This window comes from Sorghum bicolor, chromosome 9 (assembly GCF_000003195.3).
Source record: "Sorghum bicolor cultivar BTx623 chromosome 9, Sorghum_bicolor_NCBIv3, whole genome shotgun sequence".
In the NCBI taxonomy this organism is placed as follows: domain Eukaryota; kingdom Viridiplantae; phylum Streptophyta; class Magnoliopsida; order Poales; family Poaceae; genus Sorghum; species Sorghum bicolor.
The window spans coordinates 10,694,486-10,706,722 of NC_012878.2; the positions used below are offsets into that span (position 1 = coordinate 10,694,486).

At 40.3% G+C, this 12,237-nt stretch overlaps 2 protein-coding genes across 2 annotated transcripts; one reads left to right on the forward strand and one right to left on the reverse strand.

Annotated features, from left to right (window-relative positions):
- LOC8065940 (probable leucine-rich repeat receptor-like protein kinase At5g49770) lies at positions 477–5,934 on the reverse strand. Its single transcript, XM_021448030.1, has 19 exons — positions 5,616–5,934; positions 4,885–5,011; positions 4,730–4,801; positions 4,542–4,616; positions 4,370–4,441; positions 4,113–4,274; positions 3,948–4,022; positions 3,797–3,868; positions 3,639–3,707; positions 3,486–3,554; positions 3,326–3,400; positions 3,170–3,241; positions 2,954–3,088; positions 2,448–2,869; positions 2,233–2,364; positions 2,005–2,144; positions 1,694–1,913; positions 1,347–1,582; positions 477–1,250 (listed from the first exon to the last, which is right to left on the reverse strand). Exons 1-19 carry the CDS (start codon positions 5,698–5,700, stop codon positions 732–734), a joined length of 2,829 nt encoding a protein of 942 aa, XP_021303705.1. The 5' UTR covers positions 5,701–5,934; the 3' UTR covers positions 477–731.
- LOC8065941 (pentatricopeptide repeat-containing protein At3g49170, chloroplastic) lies at positions 9,339–12,161 on the forward strand. The gene has a single exon (XM_021447671.1). The coding sequence runs from the start codon at positions 9,453–9,455 to the stop codon at positions 11,943–11,945; it is 2,493 nt and encodes an 830-aa protein (XP_021303346.1). The 5' UTR covers positions 9,339–9,452; the 3' UTR covers positions 11,946–12,161.

The following is a 12,237-nucleotide window of genomic DNA, read 5'->3' on the forward strand; positions in this document are numbered from 1 at the left end:
TTCATGCTAGCAACCTAGTGTTTTTGGAATGAAAAAATGACTTCATCTTCAATAATAAGGTGCCTAACTTGAGCAATTGGAAGACCTCCTTCAGAAAAGTAGTTCTCCATCTTTTTAGGATCAAAAAGCAGTTCCATGGTCCTATTTTGTCCTGGCTTAATACCCTGTAATTTCTCCCTCCTTTATGTTTCTACCCTTCTTCTTTCTCTATGTTTCAGTGTCCGTTTTATTTTTTCTCTTTTTTTTATTCTTCTTTCTTTGCGTGTGTCTGAGAGTTTTTGGGTTAGCTCCCTACTGACATTTGAGTTTTGTTTGGTCTGTTTGTTTTTAATAATAGCACCGGGGGCTTTACCGTACTGTTCCAGTTCAAAAAAGTTAAGAAGTTTGACTTAAAACAGAGCTAAAGTAACCTAGAATTTGAAATGTAAGGGTACGTTCAAGGCATAGCTTATTACCCCAATAATTGCATCAAGACACGAAGACAACGATACTTTATCATTGAGAGACAGTGATTGAAGTCTTATATACATCTCTCTTCGTTTCAAAAAACAAACAGTGATTGAAGTGTTATCATCTCTCTTCTTTAAAAAGAAAAACCAATAGGTACTTTTCTCTCCCAAGGCAAAAAGAATCGTCAAATTTATCAATTCTGTACAGTCCTACTGAAACCTATATCATAATAACTAATAATTCGCACTAATATACAATTTGGCGTCTAGGAGTTCTGATCTTCAGGGCTTCAAGCTGCCATGAGAAGAAGGGAACCCCCCACTGTACTCAAAGGCCCTACTATCTATATCAAACGTCGAGGTTGACGTGGATGCGCTGGAGTATGGGAGCTTGGGTCCAACCTTCATCGTTCTTGACTCAATGCTGAATGAAGAGCTCGTAGACATTGAGCCCACTGTGAGCCCATTGTCCTGCATTATCGCCTCAATCTCCCTCACAATGCTGTTCATCGAGGGCCGGCCTGTTGCCACCTCATCAACGCATTGCAGTGCTAGTTTTAGGAACCGTGGGAAGCCGAGGAGGCCCCCCATTTTCTGAAGAACCGGGTCCATCACATCCTTGAGCCCACAGTGTGTGCCATCCTCCATGTCTAGTGCCATCTTCACCTCACGGACAATGTACTTGTTGTTGTGTATTGGTGGCTTACCCACTATGAGTTCCAGCAGCACTACCCCGAAGCTGTAGACATCGCTCTTTGCTGTGAGTTGCTGGGTCATGTAGTACTCCGGGTCCAGGTAGCCCTGGCGTAGATTCAAATAATTTGGATGTGTTGATTAGTGAGTGTATTGTCAAGTTAGGATGAAGCAGCACGACATTTATTTAGGATGAAAGCTCACCAGTGTTCCCTTGACGTTTGTGCATAGTTGCCCTTCCTCACTGTCTGTTACCAGCAATGACAGGCCAAAGTCTGAAACCTTTGCAGTCATCTTCTCATCAAGGAGAATGTTAGTGGACTTCACATCTCTGTGAATGATTGGAGGATTGGCATGGTCATGGAGGTATGCTAGCCCTCTAGCTGAATCCAGAGCTATCTTGAGCCGCCTGCTCCAGTCTAATTGTATTCCTTTCATACCTAGTGAGGATTCACAGAAATGGTAGCCCAAAATCAAGACAGTCTACAGTTAATCAACAAGATGCACAACAATAACAAAATGTAACTAATAAAATGAGATGAAAAACTTACCATATAAGGCATCACTTAGTGTTCCATTAGGAATGAACTCATAAACTAACATCTTTTCGCCCTTCTCAAAGCAGAAGCCAACCAGTCCAACCAAGTTCTTGTGATGAACCCTGGAAAGGAGTTCTATTTCTGTCTTGAACTCAAGGCCACCCTGCATGGACCCTTCCTTGGATCTCTTGATTGCCACTAACTGCCCATCTGGAAGTTTTCCTCGGTAAACCTGTTACATTGAAACCAGAAAAACTGTAAACCTGTACTGAACAAAAGAATAAATACTGTGTTTACAGTACTCAAATGCATTGTTTGCTTACTGTTCCATAGCCGCCAGCTCCAATTGCATTAATTTCTCGGAAGTCATTGGTGCATAACTTGAGTTCTTCCAATGCGAAGAATTTAGCACTTTTCAGTTTTGGTGCTTCACCAATATCTTCTCCCATTGATCCCCAAGAAGCTGAAAAATTAGTGAAGACATACAAAACAAAGCAATATTAGATGAAGGCATAAAGTATTGACTGCAATTCTCTGGTAGATTGCATCACCAAAAGGATCGTTGATGGACACAAGCTTCTGAGCCCTTTTCTTTTGACGTATAGCGTAAAATGCAACCAGAGTGAGTCCCACGACCAGGAGAACAGATCCAGTCACAATGCCAATCAACACAGCTCGAGAGGCTGCACACCATCAGTCACATCTCACATATTAGACTTGCAACTATGGTAGTATCAGAAACAACAAAGAAGAAATGAGCTGTTACTTTTGTCGTGGAATGGGTAAGGATGTGCATTCACATAGTAAGGCCCCCACATTTCCGGTGGCTTGTAAGTCTGAAGGGTAAGGTTGAAGCAGTTTAACACTTGAGAGTAGTTGAACTTTTTCTGGTTTACTGGGCATGCCTTGATATCCACATTTAGGTATGCATCTTCATTGGAGTAAGGTCTCAAGCCTAGCCGGTTCGGGGTACAGCTGCTCAGTTGCCTAGAGAGGTTCTTCTCCAGATCAGGAAGGTACTCGAGTACATTGGCAAAGGAAGGAGCTCTGAATACGATAGTTTCTACAAAAGGATATGCACATTGAACATCAAAGGGAATAGGCTGAGGTGGGGCTTCAGTTTGCGGGCCCATGCATGGATTTGTGTCTGACAGAAGAGAATTATTGCAGAGTGGGTTTCCTTCAAGCCTTTGAGAAAATTAAAGAATTTGGTGAGAAAGGAATGTAAATGCTGTCAGAAAACTAAGTATTGAAATTAGCAGTGATACACACTTGAGGTTTTTGTCGAAGCCGTTGTACACTGTAACTGAGGTGATTTTGTTGTTTTGAATATCGACAACATCAAGATGCGTGCTTATATTGTTTCCCATGTCAAGCGTGCCATTCAGTTCATTATCACTCAGTACTCTGCAGGATGTTCGACAAGTTAGTGTATTTTGTTAAATACACAAAGTAGAGAGGTCTAGTAATTTTAACATGTTGTCTTACAGATGCTGCAGTTGAGGAAAACTGAAAAGCTTCTGTGGCAGTTGCCCAAAAAGCCCAACTGACTGCATTGTACTGAAGAAAAAGGAGACTTTGGTCATGTGTTGCTCCAAAAACCGTCAATTTACTGATTAATTTCAGATGAGGTTTGTTACTTACAGGGTCATTATGCTCTGCAAATCGGAGAACCAGGTTGGGACGTTAGAAGGATCAAAGCTGTTATTACTGATATCCCTGTGGAAAATGATAAAGCATGTCAATCGCAGTAAGAGAGTAAATTTCTAGCAAAATGTGGCTTGAGCTTGAAGGAAATTCTTACACGTTTTCCAGCAAGCTCATCCTGGTCAAATTAGGAATCGGTCCACTTAGGTTGTTATTTGAAAGCATTCTGTTATTTCCACAAAAATTGTTACAGGTGACACAACACAGAGGTTATTCTAATAAAGTAAAATGTTGTAATTGGACGACTTACAAAACTTGGAGCTTAGTCAGGTTGTTGAGAGCAGGAACTGGTCCCACGAAACCATTGTCATTTAGACGACTGTATTCAGAGAGCACAACAATATTAGCAGCTTCCTGAACTAAGACTAACTGCCAGCAAACCATAGAGCAAGTTTTATGAACACTTACAGTATTTCAAGTTTTGGAATTACACCAATAGATGCTGGAATCTGTCCAGTAAATCTGTTTCTGTCAAAAAGGCTGGACAAAAGAAACCATTGTTAGAAAATTCCTAGTAAATGACAATGCAAAGGTTAAATCTTTGATCTGAGTCACTGACATATGCTTGAGGCTCATGTTGGAGTTGAAGAGAGAGTCTGGGATTGAACCTTCCAGCATGTTTATATTAAAATGGCTAGAAAAAGCAGAAGAAACAGATTTATGAGTGATGGAGACATATAAAGAATAAGTGACAAAACTGATGTCATTTTATGACACTACTAACAAGTGTTCTGCCTTAAGAAGCTGGTCCAATCCAGTTCCATTATCTCTGGAGGTTGGGAGAGGTCCAGTCAACTGGTTATCAGCAAGGTCCAGCCAGGTGACACTGGAGAGCTTGCCTAATGAAGGTGGGATGCTACCCGTTAGTTTGTTTGAGTTCACAGCACTGTGCAAAAGCAACAAAAATAGGGAAATAATTAATATCCTATTGATATATTTCACTGTGTTGGCAACTGTTAATAGGAAGAACAATACTCTTACAAGAATTTGAGTTGTGACAAGTTTCCTAGTTCACTCGGAACAGGACCACTGAAACTGCACCCAATCAGTACTCTACAAAATTAAAAGATAAAGATGAAGATGGTAACCAGTAAGGTGTAGGAGAGGATAAGCATTGGTCCCTCTATTCGTAGCAGAAACTGTTGCAACTTACAAATATTCAAGCTTAACCAATTTCCCAATGGCAGCTGGCAATGGCCCACCAAGATCTCTGTTTGAGGACAGATCTCTGCAAAGCATTTCTCAGAAAGTGAGTGATTCAGTGTCCTAATGTAAATTGTGGAACACAGAAGCATCTTGAGCATCTTTGAGAAGACAAAGTTACATGGTGGTAATACTCACAAGATCCTTAGCTCAGTCAGACTTCCTATATCATCACTCAGAGTGCCTCTCATGCCCATACCAAACAGATTCCTGTGATGTCAAAAGGTGTTAACAAGAACAAATTTCAGGATCTTGAACAGACACTGACATCTGGGGGGAGCAGCTCTACTCACAGTGATGTGACCCTTCCATTTTCATCACACAAAATACCAGCCCATTCCATGCCGCAAGGATTGTTGGACTTTCCCCATCTAGGAGGCACATTTTTCCATCCATTCATCAAGGATCTGAGAGCATCCGCTGCAAGAGAGAGAATGGTGAAAACAACTTGTCAATGAACTTTTGGACATTCGATTTAATGATCTCATTAATATATTTCAATAATAAAAAATAAAAAAAGGATTGAACCATCAAAAGGTTTTATCTTCTATCATCCAGAAACTGGAAGAATCACATCAAACAAGGTGTGAGCATATGTATTGATGCAGAGTTTCATAATACAAATGAACACAAAATAATTAAGAGGTGAAATTATTAACTGACTGAATAAATGACACCAAGAACATTTTCAGAAAACGAGCAAGGAAGTTTTTGCATTGTTTTGTTGCCATTTCCACAAGCGTCTCATCCAAACAAATTACAAAATCCACCCAAATAGTTTAATCAGCAAAACGGATGTACTTATGATTTCCATTATTTAGTTCAACTGGAAATTAATAAAGTCGCATAACCAAGTACGAACTATAGACAACCAAAAATCTGTTGTTTAGAGAAAGTTTCTTCTACCAATAAACAGTAGTTGGACATATAATTACATAAAAGAACAGGCAAAAACCCATCAACGTATCTCTACTCTTTGGATCGCACAACCAAAATTCAACGAATTACAGAAAAAGGAACTTACCATCTTGCTGGTTGGTGTTGGCAGAGGCGATTATTGACACGGCAGCGCACAAAAGCAGCAGCAACAAGAGCTGCCCCTTGCACATCTTCTCCCTCCCCGGGCCAGAACTGCAAGAGAGAGCCCTTATCCTGCTCCGCTCTGATTTTGGATGCGTTCTCCTCCCCAAACCTCTCGACCTCGCAAAAAAGGGCTGTGCAGCAACCAGGGGAGAAGTCTCCGAGATGGGAGGAGGAAGAAGCTGAGAAGCGAAGCACGCCGCCGATGCAGAAGCGGTCGCGCCTGAAATAAGAGTAGCTTCCTTCTTGAACCTTTTTTTGCTCGTATACTCGGTCCAAGTGTACATTTATATTTAGAATAAATATTCAATAGGGGACCTATGTTCCTTTCAAAGAAAACGACTGGCATTTTCATAAACGTGTCGTTTCCATTTGCTGTCTAGGTGCTGTTGGCCTGGCTTCGGGGTTGTTGAGTTTGACAAATTTAAAACTCGTTTGGTTACGTTCCTAACCATAACATATTATGTCAGTCATGTTATACTTTTTTCAACAAATTGTTTGGTTTCCTGCCACAAATCATAATATGCCACACTTTTATATCACGCTATTATATGTGCAATAGATCGTGTTAAACTTTATAACAAGTTGTGGCTTTAACTTTTTCTTCACACCGTATATCACAATAATAATTTGTCAAAGGTTAGATGTGGCAAATCATAACTATAATGATAATAATTTGCCGAAAGTTAGAAATGACAAACTATGACACTAACTAAATTGACCCTTACTGCCCGAAAGCAAAAGTCCACAAAAGTGCTAATAGAACCACAAGTTGTTTTTTTTCTCTCTCCAAGTAATATCAGTGCTTTAGGCCCTGTTTAGTTCCCCACCTAAAAATTTTTCATCCATCCCATCGAATCTTTGGACACATGCATGGAACATTAAATGTAGATAAAAAAATAAACTAATTACACAGTTTAGTTGAGAATCACGAGACGAATCTTTTAAGCCTAGTTACTCCATGATTAGCCTTAAGTGCTACAGTAACCCACATATGCTAATGACAGATTAATTATGCTTAATAAATTTGTCTTGCAGTTTCCTGACGAGCTAATTTGTTTTTTTATTAGTTTCTAAAAATCTCTCCCGACATCCTTCCGACACATCCGATGTGACAGCCAAAAAATTTTCATCCCCCTTATTTCAGTTTCAGAAGAAAATAGGAAAGCAGTCGTTGACCATTATTAGAAAACAAGATTTACTCCTAAACGCGTAATGAAAGGCTCCCTCCTCCGTATGCCCACGCGGCAGTACCTATTGACGACGCGTTCACTCGAACATCACTGTTTACGCACTCATCACTGTTCATCCGTCAATCACTGTGCAACGTCTGCTTCAAATACGATTCAGCGTTTTGACCCATGTTTCAGGGGTGTTTACTTCCCCTCTTTTACCTAAACTTTTACTATTTTAGTCTACTTTTTAGTAAAATAGATCTAAACAGTATGAATAAATAGAAGTAAAATCTGAGCTGTAAAATTTTTTATATTTAGGACCCAACGATATGATTGGTTTCCCGTATGAGACACCCTGGCTCGCTCTTTTCAAAAAAAAAAGAACACCCTGGCTCGTATCTTCGTGGCCTGGTTCAGGGGGAGTAGGCTCATGCGAGCCAGGCTCCATAGAAAGACGGATGAAGCTCGTTTCCGATCAGCCTTGACAGGTTAAGGTCTTGTTTAGTTTCAAAATTTTTTAGCAAAATGAGTATGAAAAACTATGAAAAAACGTCATGGAGGCATATGTTGTATTTATATGGCTAAAATTTTTTATTACATCTAAATACCAAGACGTAAAGTTTGGTTAAAAATTTTACAACAAAAGATTAAAAATTTATCATTTCATACGCTTCTAAACGCCCCTTTACTGTTCCAAACTTCTTTTACTACTCACGTCACTACTCCTGTGCGTAGTGCGTGTTTAGGTCTTGTTTATTTTCCAAAAAAATTGCAAAATTTTTCAAGATTTTTCGTAACATCGAATCTTGCGGCACATACATGCAGCATTGAATATAGATAAAAAATAACTAATTGCACAATTTACATGTAATTTACGTCTTAAGCCTAGTTAGCATATGGACAACATTTGTCAAATACAAACGAAAATAATACAGTGTCCACTTTGTAAACTTTTTTGCAACTAAACAAGGCCTTGGTGTTTGGACTTTGGAGTATGGATTAACTACCGTACATTAAGGCCTTGTTTAGTTACATTTTTTTTTGCAAAATAGACATTGTAGCACTTTCGTTTGTATTTAACAAATATTGTCCTATCATGAACTTACTAGACTCAAAAGATTTGTCTCGTAAATTACAGACAAACTATGTAATTAGTTATTTTTTAATCTATATTTAATACTCTATACATATGCCGTAAGATTTGATGTGATGAGAAATCTAAAAAAATTTTAAGAAACTAATATAAATTGGCTACGTAAAGTAATAAATATGTCCGAGGATATACCCACGGGGTATGGCCACGCATACCATGTAGATCAGCCTTTCCACTTAATTAACAATGTATTATAATCTACATATAACTATTTGCAACTCATATTATTGATATGTCTTCCTAGCCCAATGGTAAGTTTCTAGTCTTTAACCCTCGTGGCTGCAATTTTTTGTTTTTATTTTCTGTTTTGTATTTCTTTATTCCATGTATTTTTGCCCCTTTAAAAATTAACTATATATAATATATATTTTTTTAATTTTTATATTTATCCCATCTTATTGTGTCCTGTAAAACCTCACTTGCAAAAACTTTTAAATGTTTGGTATTTTATCCCCTCTCGATATTAATAACTATGTATAATATGTTTTGTCCTTTACTTTATAGTTTTATTATCCCAAATTGTTGTTTTTCATGAGACACGTTATGAAATGAAATAATAAATAAACGTAATATAACTTTGGCATCGTTTCATTATCATTTATCAATAGCTATGTACAATGACATTTTAATTTTCTGTTTTCTTTTGTCTCTTTTAAAATTAAGTACTCCTTGTGTCCTTAGAAACTTCAATTTCTAAAGTTGTCTTAAATTAAACTTTTTAAACTTTGACCGAATTTCTAAAAAATGCTAAGATTTATAGTATCAAATTAGTACGATTAGATTTATAATATAATATATTTTCATAAGATACTCATTTTATTTCATAGATATTGATTTTTTTTATAAAGTTGGTCAAACTTAAAAAAGTTTGACCGACACAGATTCTAGGAATAGAAGCTTTCAGGGATAGAGTGAGAATGAATTATTTTTTCTATTGTTTTTATCACCTCTTCTTGTATTCCATGAGACCTTATGTGTCTTTATTTTTATTTTTTATCCATTCTAGATATTATAACTATAAATAGCATATTTCATCTTTTTTTTTGCTATTTTTTCATCCCATCTTGTTGTAAGTCTTTTTTATGGCTATTATTTCGAATTATTTGTATTTCTTTTCTTTATATTATAATTTTTTATAGTTTTTAGCTAATCTTTAAATTTAAGGTTTATCATGTTATTTAATGCACATGATTTTACCAAATTGAAATTGATTTTACTGAATCGTGTAAGAATTTTTTTATGCGACATACCCTATGAAAAATCCTAAGTCCGCACTGATTGGATGCACAGTTGAACAAAAAAAGGAAAAAAAATGAAGAACTAAAATCTTAGCACTGCAAGAGTCAATAGTCTATACAGTAGAATGTAGTTTTTTTTTAAGAAAAGAAAGTCTATAGAATGCTGGGAGTTATCTAACGACCTCACCATCCTCTCCTGTCCCGGTGTCCCCGCCATGGCCACCGTCCGCTCCACCCTCTCCCCCAGTCTCCCACCGCCATCTCCATCTTCACCTCCCGCCCACACCCCCGCGGCCACCTCTCCCCGCCACCGCAAGCATCTCAACACGACCGCAGCCGGGCAGGCGGCTCTCGAGCCGTCCGAAGCGGCGGCGCTCCTCACGGCCGCGGCGCGCGCCCGCGACCTCCGCCTGGGCCGCGCTCTCCACGCCCGCCTCCTCCGCACCGGGTCACTCCTCGACGCCGACGCCGTCGTCACCAACTCGCTCCTCACGCTCTACTCCAAGTGCGGCGCCGTGGTCGCCGCGCGCAGCGTGTTCGACGGAATGCCCGTTGGCCTGCGGGACCTCGTCTCCTGGACGGCAATGGCGTCCTGCCTGTCGCGAAACGGCGCGGAGGCCGAGGCGCTCCGCCTGTTCGGCGAGACGCTCGAGGAGGGTCTCCTGCCGAACGCGTTCACGCTGTGCGCCGCGGCCCAGGCCTGCTTTCTCACCGAGCTCTTCCACTCGGCTGGTGGCGCGGTTCTTGGTTTGGTGTTCAAATTGGGTTTCTGGGGTACTGATGTCTCGGTGGGTTGCGCTCTGATTGACATGTTCGCGAAGAATGGGGATTTGGTGGCGGCGCGCAGGGTGTTTGATGGATTGTTCGAGAGGACGGTTGTCGTCTGGACATTGCTGATTACACGGTATGCGCAGAGTGGCTATTCTGATGAGGCTGCAGAATTGTTTCTTGACATGCTGGAGAATGGATTTCAGCCGGATCAATACACCATGAGCAGTATGTTATCGGCTTGTACAGAGTTGGGATCATTCAGGTTGGGGCAGCAACTGCACTCTCTAGCGCTCAGGCTTGGACTGGAATCAGATAGTTGCGTGAGCTGTGGGCTTGTGGACATGTATGCAAAGTCTCACAATGGACATTCCTTGCACAATGCGAGGAAAGTCTTCAATCGGATGCCAAAGCATAATGTGATGTCATGGACAGCACTTTTGTCAGGGTATGTGCAGCGTGGATCGCAGGACAACCAGGTGATGATACTGTTTTGCGAGATGTTAAATGAAGGCATCAGACCAAACCATATCACATATTCTAGTATGCTTAAGGCGTGTGCAAACCTTGGTGATCAAGATTCAGGCAGGCAAATTCATACCCATTGCGTCAAATCCAGCCTAGCTGACTTAAATGTTGTTGGGAATGCTCTAGTAAGCATGTATGCTGAATCTGGTTCCATGGAACAAGCTAGACATGCGTTCGACCAGCTGTATGAAAAGAACATGGTATCCTTCAACAACAATTTAGATGGAGATGGGAGGAGCAACACTTATCAAGATTATCAGATTGAAAGAATGGAGTTAGGAATCAACACTTTCACATTTGCTAGTCTGATCAGTGGCGCTGCTACTGTAGGGTTCCTAACCAGAGGCCAACAGCTGCATGCCCTCTCACTGAAGGCTGGATTTGGGTCAGATAGAGCCATAGGCAACTCTCTTGTGTCTATGTATTCTAGGTGTGGATACCTAGTAGATGCTTGCCAAGCCTTTGATGAAATGGATGACCATAATGTGATCTCATGGACTTCAATGATTAGTGGTTTGGCAAAACATGGGTATGCAGCGAGAGCTCTGGAATTGTTTCATGATATGATCGCAGCTGGGGTGAAACCAAATGATGTCACATACATTGCTGTTTTATCTGCATGTAGTCATGCTGGTCTAGTTAAAGAAGGGCAGGAGCACTTTAGAATGATGCAGAAGGATCATGGACTCATACCAAGGATGGAGCATTATGCTTGCATGGTTGATCTGCTTGGAAGATCAGGCCTTGTTGAAGAAGCACTAGATTTCATCAACGAAATGCCTTGTCAAGCAGACGCATTGGTCTGGAAGACACTCCTTGGTGCCTGTAAGACCCACAACAACATGGATATCGGTGAGATTGCTGCTAACCACGTCATACAGCTCGAACCACAAGATCCAGCCCCCTATGTCTTGCTCTCCAACTTGTATGCAGATGCTGGTTTGTGGGATCAAGTAGCTAGGCTAAGGAGTCTAATGAGGGATAAAAACTTGATGAAAGAAAAAGGGTTGAGCTGGATGCATGTTGAGAACACCATTCACGAGTTTCGAGCTGGTGATACCAACCATCCACAAGCAGAGGAGATCTATACGAAGTTGGAGACGCTGATAAGAGAAATCAAAGTCATAGGCTATGTACCAGACACCAGCATAGTGCTCCATGACATGTCGGATGAGCTTAAGGAGCTTTGTCTGCTTCAGCACAGCGAGAAGATTGCTGTTGCATTCGGTTTGATCAGTTGTACATCAGCAATAAAACCAATAAGGATATTTAAGAACCTCCGTGTATGCGCTGATTGTCATTCAGCACTCAAGTATGTCTCTAAGGCCACTGGTAGGGAGATAATTCTGAGAGATAGCAACAGATTCCACAGGATGAAGGATGGGGAATGCTCATGCGGAGAATACTGGTAACAAGCAAGCTGGCTCACGTAGTCACATTTAGCTGAGGAGCCATGTACAGAGTCTGGCGCACCATAGCATTATTGACTGTGAGTGACCATGTTCATAGTTTTTGTAGCACCTTCACAAAATCATAGTTTATACAAAGCATGAGTTGTTGTGATAGTTTATACTATGGTTATAGAATTTGTACAGTTGTATGCACCATAAATACGAATTGTTTTGAGACTGCAGGCGATGAAAACAACTTTCATGTAATTTTCATTGCAAATCAAGATAAACACGTCCAAAATAGGCAAGATAA